We start from the raw sequence: 20,040 nt of genomic DNA on the forward strand, positions 1-20,040 counted from the left end.
TTTTACAATGGCCCACCATATATATGTGTGTGTTTGTGCGTGTGTGCGCTTGGAGTTAGCTACAAAGTCCAAATTTCTTAAAAAGTGTAAAAATGTCATTAAACACCAAAATGTCAACCATAAAACACACCAAAAACCCACAAATAAACGAATTAAGATTACTAAAACATCATATATGTGGGTTGTGTTTTATGTTTTGCATGATAAGGTTCTGATTATCGAATGACAAACATTATTGTATTTTATGTTGATTAGCATGTTGTGTTTTATATTCATAGTTCTACGATTGTGTGTTTGAAGTTTTTATGGACTATTATGGTTTGAATATGGTGTTTTAGTAGTCTTCATTATGTTATTTGTGGGTTTTAGATGTTTTTATGACTTTTTACACTTTTTAGGAAACTTGAACTATGTAGCCGAACCTCAACCTATATATATATGGGGGTGTGTCTGTGTGTGTTTCCCTCTAACCTAATAATACAATCAGCCATATAAATATCGATGCTCAAAGTTGGGTACTAAACTAAGGAAAGCTGAGAAAAAGGAAATAGAAAAGGAGTGAGAAAAGTGAGAACTTGTCCCACATAGGAGGAAAAGAAAATGGAGTGACTTATATATGGAAACATCATTTTCTTATTATTCCCTAGCATCTCACACCAATGGATTCGCGAAGGTTGTGGAGCACCCTAACTCGCACTCGCTTGAACGCATGTGCACGTGCGATGGCACTTTGAGGGTTCACTTCACACACTCGTATTATTGCGATCCGCGTGAGAACCACCTTTATATTTTTGACCGTGTGTATGCGGTCCAGTACAAAGGTGGTGAGAACCAAGTGGCGGGTTCCAACTAGTGCATGAGGGGCGCGCGCACATGGCGTACGAAGAAGCCTCCTTAGGGAGCACATGTGGACGCAACTTGTGGCGCGTCTGTGTCGCGGATGGTGCGAACTAGTGGTTTTAACCACTGCGTGGGGCGTGGACTGGCAGACCAGTTCTGGCCCGTGCGCACAAATTCTCAGTAGACTCCGGTGTACAGCAACAGATCAGTTTTTCTCGTCTTTAACAAAGAGCATTAGAGACATCCAGTGCAAATTTTTTTCATCTTTAACTTGATCAAAACAATTTCGACTAATAGTTTAACTAATATTTTCAGTATAAAACTAAAGTGAGTGCTTTGTTGAAGACACACTTGCAATACACAGAATACACAAATCCCTCTAACTCTCTTTACATCTTTTTCTAAACTTCTTCCTCAAGGTATATATTCAGGTTTTAGAGTCTTCGCTGATAGTGGCAACTGCTTAGGTTGTTGTACCTTAGGAAATAAACAAGTTCTTCAATGAGACTCGAAATTTATTTTAAAGGACTCGTGTTCAATACGATCCTCAGCCATTCAATTTTTCTGTTTTGTTTTTTTTTTTTTTTTTGTCTCGTAATTTACTCATTTGAGTTGTAATCATACATGTAATTTACTGCTTTCCTTTACTTTTTTGTATTAAAATTATTAATAAAAGTATTTTATTTATTTATGCGTAAATGGTTCCTACCTATAGTTTATATATTAGTCTTTGGGATAGATATTAATAGTAAATCTACATAAAAGGATGATGTATTAAAATTATTAATAAAAGTGTTTTATTTATTTATGCGTGAACGATTCCTCTTTGGGATAGATATTAATAGTAACTCTACATAAAAGGATGAGAACCCATATCCAATTTCCATAATATAAATTAGTATTGTTGCATGGTGTTGTTGTACCTAAAGCATAGGATGTTTTTTTTTTAAAAAAAAAATTGTGATTTTTCACTTTTAACCCAAATGTTTTCATCTTTTGTATTTTAACCCTTTTAATTTGTTTACTTTTCATCTTTTGTAATTTAATCTAAAACTTTTTTATTTACAACTTTGGTCCCTTCATACTTTTTTATCTTTCGCAAGTTTTTCATTTTACGTTTCGTTCTAAAATTTGCGAGTTAATACGTCGCAACGTACGTGTGTGGTTTAACGATTTTGGTTTATTTTTTTCACATTTGACAGGTATGTCGCAACGTGTCTATTTTCCCCCTTTGACAAGTTCGCCGCAACGGGCGGATCCTACATCAACTTAGTTATTCTTTTCTACATTATTTTGCGAGTTAACACGGCGCAACGTGCGTGTGTGATTCATCGTTTTTACGACTATTTTTTTCATTTAATAAGTTTGTTGCAACGCGTGGGTCCTAAATCGACATAGTTATTTTTTATATGTTATATGTTTCAGTCTTATTTCTTCGCATTAACACGCCACAACTTCAGTATTAGTGGTCGCTACCAGCGATGTGGCATTGATGTTATTTGGCTTACTTTAGGCCCCTGCCGCAACGCGAAGGTGCTTACTCCTAGTTAATATTAACACTTAATGATATTATTATTTATAATTTATAATTTATTTATTAAACTTCAAAGTCAGTGGTTTTTCCACCTACAACCAAAAGATTTCATCAAATTACAACTTTAGTCCTTTACCTTTTTTCATCCATCATACGACCTTTAAAAATTGCAATTTTATTAATCTATTTTGTAACCTTCAAAACTCCATGACATTTACAAAAATGGTCCCACTTTTTTCCAACCACCATACAACCCCTTAACTTTTAAAAATTATAATTTTAACACCTTACACTATTACTTAACTTTCGCAAATTGCAACTTTTATATAACCCAAACTAGTCTCTCACTATTTTTCTTTTTTCCTTAAAAAACTAAAAGTTAATTGCCAAAATCGTCCCTGAGGTTTAGGCAGGTTTGTCATTTTCGTCCAAAATGACATTTATGTACCAAATTGCCCCTAACGTTTGTAATTTTTTGTCATTTTCATCCAAACCACTAAATTAGTTTATTTTTTCTGTTAAGTTGAGGATATTTTGATAAAACTGGCAAATATAAAACCACAGAGACGATTTTGGAAATTTACTCAAACTCTTTTAAATTTATTTTATTTAATTAATTTTGTTACATATATAATAAAAAAGAATATACATGCTATTTTTATATGAAAAAAATAATAGCTTTGTCACATAATTTTTATAAATTTTCATCCAACCACTAACTAAGTTAATTTTTCTATTAAGGCGAAGGATGTTTATAAACTAAGACAGAGATTAATTTCTAATTTTTTATATAGATCAGTTTTATAAAAATAAAATCTACTTAAACCTCTAAATTTTATAAAACGAAAATGCTGATGAACTTATTGAAAAAGGTCATATAAAAAAATCTTATCATATGTACCAAGTTTGTAATTCATCTTCTACTCTTTTAAATTCACTCCTAAGGAAAAACAGAAGCCAGTGTCCCCTCCCCCCCTATCAAACAACGTATCGTTACCAAATCTTAAAATTACCCACCAAATTGTAATTATAATGCTATGAACCAAAAGTTTCTTTACTCAAGCCACTCAGAATAAATATTAGTTAGTTTTCCTCATAATCTTAATTAAATAAATATTTTATTTCTACCAACATATTTTCTAGGTGCTCAACACATTTAAAAAATATGTAATGTTTTACAATTTTTTTCTATCTCTACAACTGATAAATACTATAAGTTGTAATCGATTATTATGTGTTGTACACCAATTACGTTTTCTCTTTATAAAACTGATTTATATAAAGAAGCTGTAAATTAATTTTTGTCTTGATTTATAAAATTTAAAACATCCTTCACCTTAACAGAAAAAATAAACTGAGTTAGTGATTTGGATGAAAATTTATAAAAATTATGTGACAAAACTATTAATTATTTCCTAAAAACTCCATGTATATTCTTTCTTGTTATATATGTAACAAAAATAATTAAATAAAAAATTAAAAAGGGTTTGAATAAATTGCCAAAATCGTCCCTGTGGTTTTATATTTGCCAGTTTTATCCAAATATTCTCAACTTAACAGAAAAAATAAACTAAGTTAGTGGTTTGGATGAAAATAGCAAAAAGTTACAAACGTCGGGGGCAATTTGGTACAAAAGTATCATTTTGGACGAAAATGGCAAACCTGCCCAAACCTCAGGGACGATTTTGGCAATTAACTCAAAAACTAATTTGTCATTGTGTTTAAGAACTATCATTTTTACCGACTCGAGTTTATTAAGTTTCAACTTTACCTTTTTCGTTCCTTTACCTATAAAACTATTTTTACATACGTATTTTTATTTATGTGTCGGTATAAATCCGAGTTAGTCTATATTTCGACTTAAGTTCTTTTCTGAAAGCAAGTCAAGTCAAATATAATACGTTCTCGTGCTTATTTTATGTACGTTTTCAGTTAGACTACGTTTTACCGTAAATTTAGTTCTAAACTGAATGAGGTCAAATATAATACGTTCTCATTCAACGGTATAAATTCGAGGTACTCTACATTTTGGCTGCTCATAGGGATGAGCAGGAAATCAAAATAACCGAAAAAACCTAACCGAAACAAAAAACTGATGGTTTAGTTTTCGGATAACCATTTTCAATAACCGAAAAAACCGAACCGAATCGATAAGTTACAATGGTAGGCCTAGTCCATATATTTTCACGAATAAGTTCAAGCGTTTAACCCATCTTAGAAGGAATTATTAATTTTATTCTTGAATTTATAATAAAAACAGTAACATGTTTATTTATAATTGAAATGATTTATCTATTGTCAATAAAAAATAATAAAAATTAATGTAAAAATCAAATGATATTCTTAATAAAAACTTTGGAGAAACATAAAAAATAGATTACAAGATTAGGTTTATGTGAACAATATTAATTGTATACTATTAATAGAGAAAGTAAATGAATAGTAATTGTAGTTGTTTTAAAGATTTTTTTATTGTTATTTAGTGGTTTTATATATGTGTTATGTGGTTTTTTTTATATATCTTATATGATTTGCGTTGGTTTTTTATCGATGTAAATAACGTGTCGGTATTTTTTGGTCACATCAAGATATTTTTTCTCTATGGGTTGATGTAACGAGTGTAGGTGGTGTAAGAAAACAAACCGATGCCGACAAAATTCCCAATGTGTTGGTCTATTTTTGGTCATATCATGATTTTTTTCTCTATTGGTTACTATAACAAGTGTTAGTGCGTAGTTAAACGAATTGATACCCACCCACCGCGCAACACGAGAATTTACGACGCAACGCGTGGATTTAATAGCACTAGTATTAATTAAAAAGGCTAAATACAATAACTTAAACGTAAATATTTAAGAAAAAATCTTAAACTTTGGATTATAATTTTTATTTTTTAATCTTATGTGGTTTTTTTTATATATCTTATATGATTTGCGTTGGTTTTTTATCGATGTAAATAACGTGTCGGTATTTTTTGGTCACATCAAGATATTTTTTCTCTATGGGTTGATGTAACGAGTGTAGGTGGTGTAAGAAAACAAACCGATGCCGACAAAATTCCCAATGTGTTGGTCTATTTTTGGTCATATCATGATTTTTTTCTCTATTGGTTACTATAACAAGTGTTAGTGCGTAGTTAAACGAATTGATACCCACCCACCGCGCAACACGAGAATTTACGACGCAACGCGTGGATTTAATAGCACTAGTATTAATTAAAAAGGCTAAATACAATAACTTAAACGTAAATATTTAAGAAAAAATCTTAAACTTTGGATTATAATTTTTATTTTTTAATCTTATGTAATTTGTTCCAAAAACCGAAAATCCGAACCGAACTGTTGCTAAAACCAAACGGTTTTAAAAACACTGAAAACCGAACTTTCCGTTACGATTTTGATTTTACCCAAAAACCGAACCGTACATGATAGAATCAAAGACAATTCCACAAATCAAGCAAATGATTGAGCTAAGGCAATCACGTAAATCAAGCCATTTGTTTATATTGTTGATTTATGTAATTTATTGTATTTCCTTTTATTGGTGTATAATCCCATTATATATATTGATATACAAATCTCTCAAAAATTAAGAGAGAATTCATATTCTTACAGTACACACCCCTAGCTGCGCTGCAATGCACTAGGGATAAAATTTCAACCATTAATGTGAATATGTCTTTTGATTACACAAGTCATTTTTTCCTTTATACATGTTTTATGTTTTTTGTACATTTTTTATTTATGAGTTGGGTCGCATATAAATACGTTATGGTTGTACAATATAAATTCATTAATTTACATTTTGATCCAACCCCAATGAATCAATTCTATTGAGTTAAATCGGATAAGTCAAAACGCGCGTTTCATATGGTGTATGCATCATATAACGCTTGGACTAATCCGTTCGATGTTTTCAATGTACTCGCGACTCTAATTCCTAGTTAAACATAATGATACTATCGAACTATATTGGAAGTTGAAGTAATATATTGGTTATATAGAATAGATAATCTATGCAATGCAGTATATATTTGTTGTTAACTAGTTGATACTCCGCCCGTGTTACGGGGCGATGGCCAAATAATTCTCAATCAATTAAAAAAAGACTACTATAATTTTGCTAGGAAAAAAAAAATAAAAACGATGATAAGACCGTAATTTTGGGCTTGGGGCAAAACTGTAATTTTTCAGGACTAATGAGCCGGTGTTAGGTGGCTCCTTGACACGAAAAAAAATTAAATCGAGTAAACCAATTAAAACAAAAAACCTTTATAGTTTTGCTAAAAAAACTAAAACGATGGGGAAAACGTAATTTTTAACTGAGGGCGAAATCATAATTTTAATTCGGAGATAAATCGTAAATTAAATGGACCAACGGGGAGTGCCAGGAAGATGCCGACACGACTGTAATTTTACACTGTGAGCAAAATTGTAATTTCACAAGGAAAACAAACAAAAATGATGGGCAAAATGTAAATTTAAGTTGAGGGCAAAATCGTAACTTGGCTGTGAAAAAAAAAAACTAATGGCAAAATTATAAATTTATACGGGGCAAAATCGTAATTTTGAGCTGAGGGTAAAATTGGAATTTTTAGTTGGGAGCAAAAGCGTAAATTTATTTTTAAGTGGGGGTAAAAACATAATTTTGAACTGATGGGAAAATCGTAATTATAAGGGAAAAAAACTAATGGCAAAACTGTAAATTAAAACGGGGCAAAATCGTAATTTTTAACTGGGGGCAAAACTGAAATATTTAGCTGAGAGCGAAAGCGTAAATTTATTTTTAAGTGGGGGCAAAAACATAATTGTGTATTGGTGGCAAAATCATAATTTTAAAGCGGAATAAAATCGTAAATTTGTTAGGCCAATAGATGAGTGTCAGGCAGCTGTCTGGCACTATTCCTTTGCCACCCAATTAGTCCAATAAAGGGGCAGTGCTATTCCCGCCGCCACGGTGGTTTGTAGTTGTTGATGATAATGATAATGATAATATACTATGTGATGTCAGAAAGTTGACGGTTTTTGTTGAATTTGGAATGCTTTATATCTTGTATAATATAATATTATTCCATGTGGAATTAACAATAACGCAAAACATTATTAATTAACAATAATTATTGATCGAATACCTTATAAAAAATCTTGTCTTCACATCTGTATTTTTATATCTCTACGTACAAAAGCAGTATTTGTTAATACCAATTGGGTTATCATTTACATGTATTTTCAAGAGTATCTTTTCTTTCAGATTGGACGATAACATTGTCTACTAATACAGATAAGGTAGTTGTTTTGTTCAGTGGCGGAGCTTGACAAAAAATTTCGAGGGGGCGTAAATGATGAGACCCAAATTTTTTTTCCTATCGTTATGTTTCGGGTCGGGTCGGCTATTAATTCGGGTCAGGTTAAATAATAATAGTTCTAAATAAAACTAAAAAAATTCATTTATTCAAAGGACTCGTCCTTACACATAAAAACTTGTGACGAAGTTTATTTTGTGGTGGGTAGGGCTGTAAACAAACCGAACGAACACGAACAAGCCCTTGTTCATGTTCGTTCGTTAAGGAAATAAATGTGTTCACGAACGGTTCATGAACACTTACCGAACGAGATTTTATGTTCGTGTTCATTCATTAAGGAAATGAGCGTGTTCGCGAACGGTTCACGAACACAAACGAACACAAATAAATTTGGAAAATGCGGCGAAGGATAAAGATAGATGGCCCAGAGAGTAGCACTCGAACTTGAATCCCTTATTGTGGAACGAAGGTCGATCGTATTCGCCGATGTAAATAATGAGAAATGAAAGAGAAATGATGCATAAATAAGGTGAAAGTGGGTTTCCTAGTTTCATTGTTAGGGTAATAAAATAAATAAAAGTTTAATAATATAAAAAGTATAAATAAAATATAAGAAAGTACAAAGATCTTCAATTAAAACACAAACATACGAATATAAACGAACGCAAATCAACGAATGTTCACGAACACGTTCACGAACACCTTACCGAACATTCACGAACACAATCGAACGAACGAGACCTCTGTTCATGTTCGTTCATTTAACTAATCGAACGAAATTTCTTGTTCATGTTTGTTCGTTTATTAAACGAACGAACATAAACGAACTTCCCGCCGAACGGTTCACGAACTGTTCGCTGAACGTTCGGTTCGTTTACAGCCCTAGTGGTGGGTAATCTAGGGTTAAACAAATAAGAGCTAAAATATATTTACAAAACTACCCATATACAAAGTGGTAACAAACTTTACTTTAATTAAATTGTATAAATATTTAGGATATACGGTAAAAAACTTTACTTTAATTTATATATTTTATAAATATTTAGGAAAAATAATTGGGGGATGCGATCCTATATAATTTTTAAAATTTCCGGACAAAAAATCAAAAAATGTACACTTCTAATCGAAACATTGGGGTGGGCGGATGCACCCCCAGGTAACAACTAACCTTCGCCTCTGGTTTTGTTTCTAGTAACAAGAGGAAGTTACCAATAAACATGTTCAAATTAATATTAGGCTAAGTATTGTACATCATCAATTCATCTGTTCACTGGTCTAATTTTAATACATTAATAACTAGTGTTTGACCCCCCGCGTTGCGGGGCGGGGGTAGTAAAATCATGCTAAACATGTTAATAACATCCTACTCTAAATGTTATATACTTGTGGGTTACCGTACGTGTTGTGGCATTCTTTTAGTAGAGTCTTATATGTTTTACAAATCGGGGTTTTTTTACATTGTTACCTAAGGATGAGATAAAACCAATTAGCCGAACCGAACCAGCTTAAACCCACCCAAAGTAATAAGTGTTTTATCTTTTTAACCAATAATCACAATTGAGTTATGCGAACCGAAACGCACCAAATTTTTTTTTTGGAACGTTGACTTTCTCGTATTAGGCTATCACACTCCCCAAATTGGAGAGTCTCGTTGCCCCACTCCGGGCAGACTATGTTGTCTTAACCGGGCCCATGCTAGCTTCAGAGTTTGGCTTGAGCGTTCCCCCAGGAAACCAAACCACCGGTTGCCACTTAACAGTCGTTGTGTCACCACAAGAGCAGAACTCTCTGGCGTAACACACGGTGGGACGAAAACCCGAGTGGGCTCAGGATAGAGCCTGACACCTCTACAAGGAGGCTAGACTTTATCTAATATTGTCTTATCCACAAAAGTGATACAAGCGCGGATTGAACTTGAATCTTTATTGGAGAACCAAAGTCACCTTACCACTATGACACAAGTGGTGGATTAAAAATACGATTTAAGGATTTATATAGTAAACTGGTTAAACAAAGTCTAGTAAAATACGATTTAAGGATTTATAAGTATGTTTTTCTTTTTGACTGTTTCTCGAATCTACAGTCAAACACGTACCTCCACTTCTTTCTCAGTTCACTGACAATCAAACCTGAAATATTTGTTAGCCACCCATAATGTGAATAGTTCAAAACTTCAAATTGTACCCATCCTCTTCTTCCCAAAAATGATATGTACACACATAGTGACATGGTAGTGGTACAAGTGCTTATCTTTACACCAATACAACAATTTATAGAAGCTTTATATAAGGAAGCTTTTTAGAAATTATAATTTCTTCACGCTCATTAGTATCGGTTGTCTAAATGTATAAATCAGATATCTTATAGGTGCTTGGATGTCACCTATCTGAACCTGCAGGGCGAAAACGACTCGCCGGAGATTGACGTAAACATTGTCCGAACCGTAGCCGCCATCGTCGGAGGCAGAAACACCCTCTGTCAACTTCGGTACTGTTTTGAAGGTGACCACTGGTCTATTACACCGTCTAACATCGTCACCGCCGGTTGGTGTACAGACTACAACCACCAGTTTCTTCCACGCCTTCAAAATTTTCCCCTCTTTCAGATATGGAACATAACTGAGCCACGCGCCTGGACGGTGGTGTTGCCGCCGTGGCGCCGCAACGGAACCGCCGTGGGCGGCCCTTCCCTTTTCACTCTCTCTCATCTCTAACTCTTTCTCTCGCGAACGATCTCTTTTTATTCCTTACGTTTTCAATCTCTCTATTCATTTAGTTTGAATAAAGGTAGTTGAAGATCCAAAAACTCTCCAATTCACGGAGATAAGCAAGTGGTGCCGTAGTAGGGTAAACATAGGCTTGTGGCAATTTCGTAAATAAAAGCCAAAAACTGTCCAATTCCTCTACTGTTCAGAAGAACGTACCCTAAATGTTATTATGTATAATATATATTTTTTTAGTCTGTGATTGAGGGTATACATGTTCATATATGTCCCTCCATTCTGATTTGACAAACTGTCGGGTGTAGGTGTTTTATAATATTCAACCTTGTGTCTATAAATTGCTTGAATTTTTTTTACTAATATAAAATGATTAGGGGCACTATTTTTCACGTCATTGACAATCTAATCCCATACCATTTTCAAATGACCGTTTAAGAACACCTAGACCATCCACAATAAGAAACCCCAAAACACAAAAAAAAAAACATACCTATTCAGCCACCACATCAAACAAGACATTTATTCTTCTAAAACACCAAAAAACCGCCCATTAGATCTAGGGCTGTAAACGAACCGAATAAACACGAACAAGGCCTTTTGCATGTTCGTTAGTTAAGGAAATAATGTGTTCATGAACAGTTCAGGCAGTTGTGGCATATCATAACTTGAACCTACTGAATCAAAGTCACTGAACCAATTATATGGTGTAAAGTTGGTGCTTGAAGAAGACAATGGCGATTCGGCTAATAAAGCTTCAACGTCTTGTTGAAATTCGAAATCCAAGTCTTGGACTAGGTTTTCTTCGGTGTTAGCTTGATCAGGTTCGACCGTTTGAACATGCTCATTTTCTAACACATTTAGATCATTGTTTTCTCGTTTTTTCAAATGCGTGTGCCAACGATTTTTTATTTCATTGTCACTTCTCCCTGGCAAATATGCAGCCATTTCTGACCATCTGCATATACAAGATTAAAGTTAAGCATGCAACACCAAAGTTGTAATTTAACTCAAATGAAAAAAAGAATAAGATAACTTACTTGTTACCAATCTTCTTATGTATCTCAATAATGAGATCGTCTTCTTCTTTGGTAAAATTCCCATGTTTTATGTCCGGCCGAAGATAATTTACCCATCGCAGCCTGCAACTCTTTCCACTTCTAGACAAGCCTTGAAAGGAGAAATTATAGAACAATAAGAAATTAAAAATCCCACAATCTTTAATTTCAAACATCATTAGAGTTGCATGTGGTGAGTTATTTGCCAAAAAATAATCAAAATCTATTGGAAAACTTTATAAAACATTAGAAATTGGTCCATATATACCAGCAAACTTAGGAAGTAAACGCCAGTTCCAGTGGCCGTATCTTTGGATATAGCCTCTCAGCTTGTTGTCTTCATCTTCACTCCATGCACCTTTCTTCAATCCATTTTTGTCAAAACTTGGTGTCTTCACCATCTTTTCACCTCTAACTCAATAGCAATGTCAAGTAAGGAACATGTTTATATACCGAAGTACGCTCTTATATATACTACTAGAGGTTGCTGTGTTTAGTGGAATAAAATAATTCTGTGTATAAGAATAAAATATATGTTAAGGCCATGTAGTCGTAATAAAGTGGAAATATTCGATGGCTTAGTGTACATAAAATAATTTAATTGATAGAAGTATAAAACTATGGAAGGAGGCGCCACCCAGTACGCTTTATGTTGCTTCCTTAATTTTTCAATTCTTGGTGTTCAATGTGTTCAAGGGATGACAATATATTATGGGAAAACTAATAAATAAGTTCAACTTAAAGGAATAGACATGACACAAAACGGGATCCACCAGCTAAGACGGCTAACATTTAGCAGGCAAAAAATATCTTGAAAAAGTAATAGGGTCTGCGAAAATAAAGGAATCTATTTTTCATTGCTATTCACAATAATACAATCTGAATATAAAAAGGGCCCCAACTCAATCTCCTATTTTCGGAGATATATCCACAGCAGATATACAACATCCTTTCCTATTTATAATAGTGCTAATACACCCCTGCAGTCGAAGCGTATGGTGGCCGAATGCTGAGACTGGATCTGAAGTCATCAAATAAAACTCTAGGTAGCCCTTTGGTGAAAATGTCCGCAATCTGGTGACGAGAAGGAACATGAAGAACGCGAACATGACCACACTAAACCTGTTTATAATAGTGCTAATAAAAAACTAATGAACATGTCCTTTCCTATTTATAATAGTGCTAATAAAAAAAACTAATAAAAAGATATGTATAAAGCGCAAGCTAAATTCAGTCGGCATATAAAAATGTACAAACTAATAAGTCGGCGGATAAGAAAATTGGCCGCGAAATTAGCCAGCGACTAAAAGGGAGGCTAATTTTAGCCTCTTGCTAATTTAACCCAGGCTAAGCCCTAGTCGTTTTAGCCAACAGATCTTGTTTGACATCTCCTAATTGACTTTTTTAGACATGTTTATTTTTCTAATGACTTGATGTGTATATTTATTCTTCTAACTTTTAATATCTAACTCGTGTATTTAGTAATTTTCATTCTCCATGTCTCTCAGAAGTTCATTTTCCACGTGTACGCATAAATGAAAGTCATATTTTGAGGACTTATTAGTATCAATTTTTCTTTTTATTTTCCATATATTTATCTTTCTTGAGATCACATGAGAGCATTTATATCGATCTTTATCTCCATGATTCAACTAAAATACATATTTTTTCTCTATGTCTTGATTATTTTTATTACCTTCTGAATATCCACATGTGTTGGCCTTGACAGTCAAATTACCTTCTGAACATCCACATGTGTTAACGTAAATTTGAAGAATGCATGCCCGCATTTCTCCTGGTAATTAACGTGTTGGATGGCTCCTGTTTTGAGAAACTTTTGAGTCTTATTTCTCAATTATTATTCATTTTCTTTATCCTACTATATTTATATTCATGTGATAATAAACTAATGGTTATTAATGAACTATTACTGAATAATTATTTACAAGGAGATGTTAGTTATGTAGATAAAGTATTGTGTTACCTTGTCTCTAAGATGGAACTAGATCAACGATTAGACAGACTACCGATCGAAAGATACCATTTTTCTTTTGTATTTTTACTTTATATAAGTAGCTTAATCTCGCCATCGAGTGCACATGTTAAAACGCTCATTAACCATAGGGAACGAAGCGACATTCTGGATTGATTGCACCTCGGTTAGGCGAATTTCTCTTGCAAATCAGGTGGGATTTTTCTACGTCGCATACTTTTGAATATAAGTTCATCCTACATTATTTATGACTAAACCTATTTTTATTTATGACTAAACCTATTTAAATTACATCACTAAATGAATCACATCAGATTCAGTTATTGTGCCCTTGGAGCTCGTCCTCGAAAGTTCTAAGAGAGCCCATTAATTTGGAAAGAAAATCCACTACAGTGATAGAAAAGATATTATAAATCTTTTTGAACGGCGAATTTCTTGTATATTGTAAGACTTAAACCCAAAATCTCATATTTGAGTGTATTAAAAGGTTGCCACTAAACCACCAATCCCGATGGCTAAAAAATGATATTATAATTCACATGTCATGTGGTACGTCAGTGAGCTTTGTTTGTTCTCCTAGACTTGAAGGTCTTTCTAACTACAGGTATGTATTTAAAATTTAAAGTAGGAACTTTTTTAGCAAAGCGTACACAAGCTTAAAAAAATGTATATGTATTTGGAGTGTTAAGAGAAAAAGAGAGATATAATGGTAATATTATAAACTGAATTTGATGAAATAAATAAATTTATAGTTTTACATATTTTGAATAATATAATGATTTTTTTTTTGTTTAAACATGGTATTATGCAAGTTTAACTACATAGGAATATACCCATATGAATAATAAATAAAACTTGAAGGTCATTATATGTATGAAGAAAAACCTAGCTAAATTTGTTTATTATTATAATCCAGATCATTATAATATATATATATATATATATATATATTAAATTACTAATTTATTTTTTCACTAGTTGCGGTGGAAGCTATATCGGTATCGATTTCGTTTTTAAGGTATTGGTACGATACCTATACTGGGTATATCAACCGAAAGAAAAAACCAAAAATTTATAGTTGTAATATACCTAAAAGGATATCGACATGTGTTTTACAGCGGTCGGAAATCAAAAGAATGATGGTTTCACCCAGTACCGATGTTGTTCGGTCAAAATTAGTTTAATTCGTCATGGCACAAGTTTTCTTGCCAATACTCGCTATAGCCTACCATATAAAAAATATCATTTTGAATATAACTCCGTTTTCAACATTGTTCGTCTGTGATCGGCCCGGCCTCGCTACATGGCGAGAACTTGGTCGGTTTCGATTTGGTTCGTTATCATACCCACACTTGCTATAGCAATTGATGGAGAAAACCCAAAATATGAATGTCGATATCAGTTCCGCTAATACTAACTCCGCTACCGATGTTCGCTCAGAATTGGTTTGATTTGTCACGGTATCGGTATATGGCATCGTCACTCATTATTATAATCCAGATCATTATAATATATATATATATATATATATATATATTAAATTACTAATTTATTTTTTCACTAGTTGCGGTGGAAGCTATATCGGTATCGATTTCGTTTTTAAGGTATTGGTACGATACCTATACTGGGTATATCAACCGAAAGAAAAAACCAAAAATTTATAGTTGTAATATACCTAAAAGGATATCGACATGTGTTTTACAGCGGTCGGAAATCAAAAGAATGATGGTTTCACCCAGTACCGATGTTGTTCGGTCAAAATTAGTTTAATTCGTCATGGCACAAGTTACCTTGCCAATACTCGCTATAGCCTACCATATAAAAAATATCATTTTGAATATAACTCCGTTTTCAACATTGTTCGTCTGTGATCGGCCCAGCCTCGCTACATGGCGAGAACTTGGTCGGTTTCGATTTGGTTCGTTATCATACCCACACTTGCTATAGCAACTGATGGAGAAAACCCAAAATATGAATGTCGATATCAGTTCCGCTAATACTAACTCCGCTACCGATATTCGCTCAGAATTGGTTTGATTTGTCACGGTATCGGTATATGGCATCGTCACTCGTATGGGTTTTGATACCAAAAAAATACTTTCTTTTGAATAAACTTTCGTGTTTCGATGAAATGTTAAGGAAAAAACTTAAAACGTTCGCGACAAATGATTTTTGGTTTGTACTAGTTTAATTCATTATAGTACTAGTTTGATATCGGCACTCAATGTAACGCCCCAAAATCATGACTTTTGCTATTATGTATATTTAATTATTTAGTATGGAGCATGATAACTAGAAAGCATCAACTTGGTTAAATATTCATGTCTTTGAGAAAGAAATAAGTTAGTAAGGCCAAACAAACAACTAATAAGAACTTTAGAGGTTGAATATGTGCATTGTGGAAAGATGAGATGATAAAATGCAGAAATTAGAAATTATGGATATGTATGTGTGGGTGTGTCATGTTCAAGGAGAGAGAAAATCCTCTCTTGTTCACCAATTCACAAAATTCAGCAAATTGAGACTAGATTGAGGACTAATCCTATATGCGTGAAGCCGATTTCTTAATCATCTAGGCGTGACAACCATAAGGTAAGTTACAATTTTCTATTTGGTGAAAATTGTAGGAAGAACAAGTATGAAGATGGCTAAACTTGAATGGGTTTAGATGCTATAATGAAAATTGACGTATAATTCTTGTTTGAAAGTATTTTGTGAACTAAATCATGTGTGGAATTAGTGTATGAATAAGTTTTTAGGTAAAATCTCTAATGTTGTATTAAGTGGGTTTTGGACATTATTTGAAATTGGAACTCTGAGGATAAATGGTTGATATTAGCTAAATAGCATGAAAGTATGGTGATTGATTATGTTGAAATGGTGTTATGAGGAGTATGAATTAACTTGAAACTTAATGTTTTGAAGTGAAACCCATTTGTGATGGTGAACGTGGTGGCATAGGTTTATGACCCATGTCCAATTCTTACTCAATTTTGATGTGTTATGATATATGTGATTGATTCTAGTTAGTTAGATTGTGTATGGTATGAAAGTAATGTGATTTTAGTTATGTTGATGAATGAAAGTGATAAGTAGGAAGAAAAGCATGAAATACTTGTACATTAAGCTTAGAAAGTAGTACGCACACCAAGTGTTTGATGAAATATCTAAATGACATTAAAATGTGAAACTGTATGCAAGTAATGGGTTAATATGGGTGTAGAGTGATAATGATGTATTTGATAGTAAACCTACATGAGAAGTGTGTTTTAGATATATTTCATGTAGAAGTTTGATTTGTTAGTACGATGTTGTAGAAATATGCTTTAGGAGTGATACCTTATGCTTGAATGATGCAATGTACACTATGTGTTTGATTGATTCCTTTAAATGTGATTATAAAGTAATTGCAAAAAATGTGAATGTATTAAGAAGTAGTAATGTTTGAATGATGAGTTGGGTTAATCATGGGTTATAGTGCTACATGTAGGATTATGAAAAATACTAGTATGAATGGAAGTTGTTTATGTAAGTGCGTGTAATCTAGGTAATCATGTGGTAGTATATGTCTTAAAACATGAGAATGAAATGTATATGATGCCATTAGTATGGTTAACTAATCTCAATACGAATGTATGTTTCTAAGGGTGAAAGCTTGTATGTTTAATAGTTGACTTCTGAAAAGTCAACGAATGTGAGAATGATATGGTAGGCTTTATAACATGAATGTAAGATTTGGGAAATCATGTGGTACATGTTATATCAATGTGTGTTTTTATGTGTTGACATGTTGAATTATGTGTGTTCGGAATGATATGATTGTTAGCTATGCCTTGTGTTGTTAGAACTTGACTAATGAAAGTCAAGTGTAAGATATGAGTTGAATGTGATTGATAAGATGTATGACCACGTATGCTAACAAGTATTTGAATGTGATGACATGTAAGGATATGAATCGTGTCAAAATAGATTCAAGTGCGGAAGGCTAACAAGTCAAAACGATGCAAGGAAGCAAGCACGAACAAGGACGCTTAAGGTAAGTGATTCCCGAACTTAACTCTTATTGTCTAATGTTAAGAGGAGCGTCGCCGACGCCGCTACAGAGGAGCGTCGCCGATGCTGGTGGGTTTTGGTCGACGACCTATGTTGCTGTTGTAACACCACGTAAAAACCTGTCCAATTATGTGAAGACACGTGTCGTAAACCCTAATCATGTGAAACATTGAGTTTGAAGGACTAAAGTTGACAAACGATGAAAATATGAAACCAAAGGGGCTAAAAGTGTCAACATGCCAAACTTGTGCCTCTGAATAACCATACACGAAGAATATATTCTTAAACGAGTAATTATTTGGATATAAGGAGCCGTTATGAAAATAATCGGAAGATTATAAACTACAGGGGTTAAACGTGTCAACATGTTAATTCTTACCTCTGAGTGACCTTTTAACGATCCCGGGGCTTTGTAATGTTCAAATATACTCTCAAGAATAAGTGATATCAGTTTCACGTGGTTTCGACGTTATACAAGTTTTCAAGATTTTGGGTTAAAAGCGTTAATGTTAAGAAACTTATGATAACAATGATCATTTATCGAAACCGGGCCTAACGGAGTTTGGTTATACTCCCATAATCCTTTACAAACTGACTACAAAGGTTAAAAGTGCCAAAAATGATGTTAAATAAAGTTACAAAGGACCAGGGACTAAATCTGCCAAACAAGAAACATTTTTAACCTGAACACAAGGTTGTCGCGGGGCGTGTAGACCCCCTTTAAATCCTACACGGCCCACGACAAACTGCCCAGCTCAGTTTTATGTTGCCAGCTGCAGGTTTCTGCACATAACCGACTTAAACACTTCCAAATTGATACCAGGAGCTTGTTGTCGTTTTGTAATACCACTAGTACACTTCGGGTGATCCTAAACACCTCCAAAACACCTGCTATGATCTTGATGCATGGCATTCACCTATAAAAGGACCTTCAAGTTGAACTTGTCATTTGCACACTTCACTTGAATCATCTCTTCTCTCTCATCTGGTGGTTCCTAATAAAAAAGGGAGCTTTTTCTTGTAGAAAAGATTGCGAGGACCCTTTTTTGAGTAGCTTTGGTAGAAGGTATTTTCATAAGGCTTTAGGAATATACGGCTGAGTTACATCTTTATGCATCTAGCTCACGTAAATACTTTTAACTTATTTTCCCTTATACGGGCTTGGGATACGGTATTATAATAATACCGCTTGGTCGGGTATGAAATCATTTAATCGGATTGTGATTTATAAATTTACATAACCCGTTTTAATTTATTTTGTTTGATAACATAAACATTGGGGGTTAATACAACCGTGTCCTAGATATCCTCGGCTCATTTCATTTGAAAATGGCCACGACCTATGCACGGGGTGTAGGCAAACACCTGACAGATGCAAATGCTAAATAACCCACATGTTGGGGATAACTCCTTTTGTGGGTTTTAAAGTGGTGAGTCGGTTAATGATGACCGGCTTCCAAACCGGCCCCATATGTATGACAAACATATAAAACTATATACAATATTATCTTAAATAATTGTCCCAAGTTATAAATGGGTTTGTGCATTGTGCACTTAAATCAATTTTCATAAACTCTTTTCAAATGAGTCGGTTAATTGTATTTACCAGTGTAAACTGACGTATTTTCCAAAGACTAAGTGACAGGTACCTCACGAAATTAGGCTGGAGCTACTTGGTGTCTAATAAGAGGATATTGCAAATCCTTAGATGCCTGGAGTCTGTTATTTCAGTTTCTTGTATTTTGTTTTATGATCCGCTTGTGGATCTCTATTACAACCAAGTCAGTATATTCTTTTATTTGGACACTCGGACACTATGGTTTGTAACAGTATTTAATTACCAAGCCTTCCGCTGTGCTATTATATTGTGTATATTGACTATGATGATATCAACTACGTCACGATACTCCCCATCGGGCGCACCGGTAATATGTGGAAATATCGGGGTGTGACAGGTTGGTATCAGAGCCAACATTGAGTGAATTAAACACTAGCCTTTTGTGTTTAATCTCAATTACACAAAAAGCACATTCCTTAGACTTCCGAGTCTAGGCAAATGACCTAGGATTATTCTTAATTTTCCTTTTGTCGTTTATGTTTTGCTTTACTAGTTTTGACAGGTTTGCTAATTAAAAATGCCGCCGTGCATTCCAGGAAAAGGAGAAGGTCCTATGAGGGGAGGACCATCTAGCAATGCTGGACCCTCACACAGGCGCACTCCATCGGCGTCTTTTACTAGCTCCGATTCGCGAGACAATTGGGGACATTCGTTTGAGCCCGCGAGACACTCAGTCTCGTTAAGTTCTTCATCATCGTTTCACCCTTCTTTTGGGCTGCCTATTCAAGACGAGCCCCAACATTCTCACCATTCCCAACATTCACATCATTAACATCATTTATACCACTCTTTACATTCTCATTCTTTTCACCATTCTGACTCAACTTATTCCCCAGCCCAATTTAACCCAAACGATTATATTAACGAACCACTGGGTTATAATCCTTTAGGACCCGAGGACCATTTCTCCCAAGATATGGAGA

General features: G+C 33.9%; 1 protein-coding gene across 1 annotated transcript; it reads right to left on the reverse strand.

Annotated features, from left to right (window-relative positions):
* Window positions 1–10,789: 10,789 nt before the first annotated feature.
* On the reverse strand, window positions 10,790–11,888 carry LOC110864869 (transcription factor MYB58). Its single transcript, XM_022114026.2, has 3 exons — window positions 11,722–11,888; window positions 11,436–11,565; window positions 10,790–11,353 (listed from the first exon to the last, which is right to left on the reverse strand). The coding sequence occupies exons 1-3, from the start codon at window positions 11,852–11,854 to the stop codon at window positions 11,011–11,013; spliced, it is 606 nt and encodes a 201-aa protein (XP_021969718.1). The 5' UTR covers window positions 11,855–11,888; the 3' UTR covers window positions 10,790–11,010.
* Between the last annotated feature and the right edge of the window lie 8,152 nt (window positions 11,889–20,040).

This window comes from Helianthus annuus, chromosome 6, assembly GCF_002127325.2.
Source record: "Helianthus annuus cultivar XRQ/B chromosome 6, HanXRQr2.0-SUNRISE, whole genome shotgun sequence".
In the NCBI taxonomy this organism is placed as follows: Eukaryota; Viridiplantae; Streptophyta; class Magnoliopsida; order Asterales; family Asteraceae; genus Helianthus; species Helianthus annuus.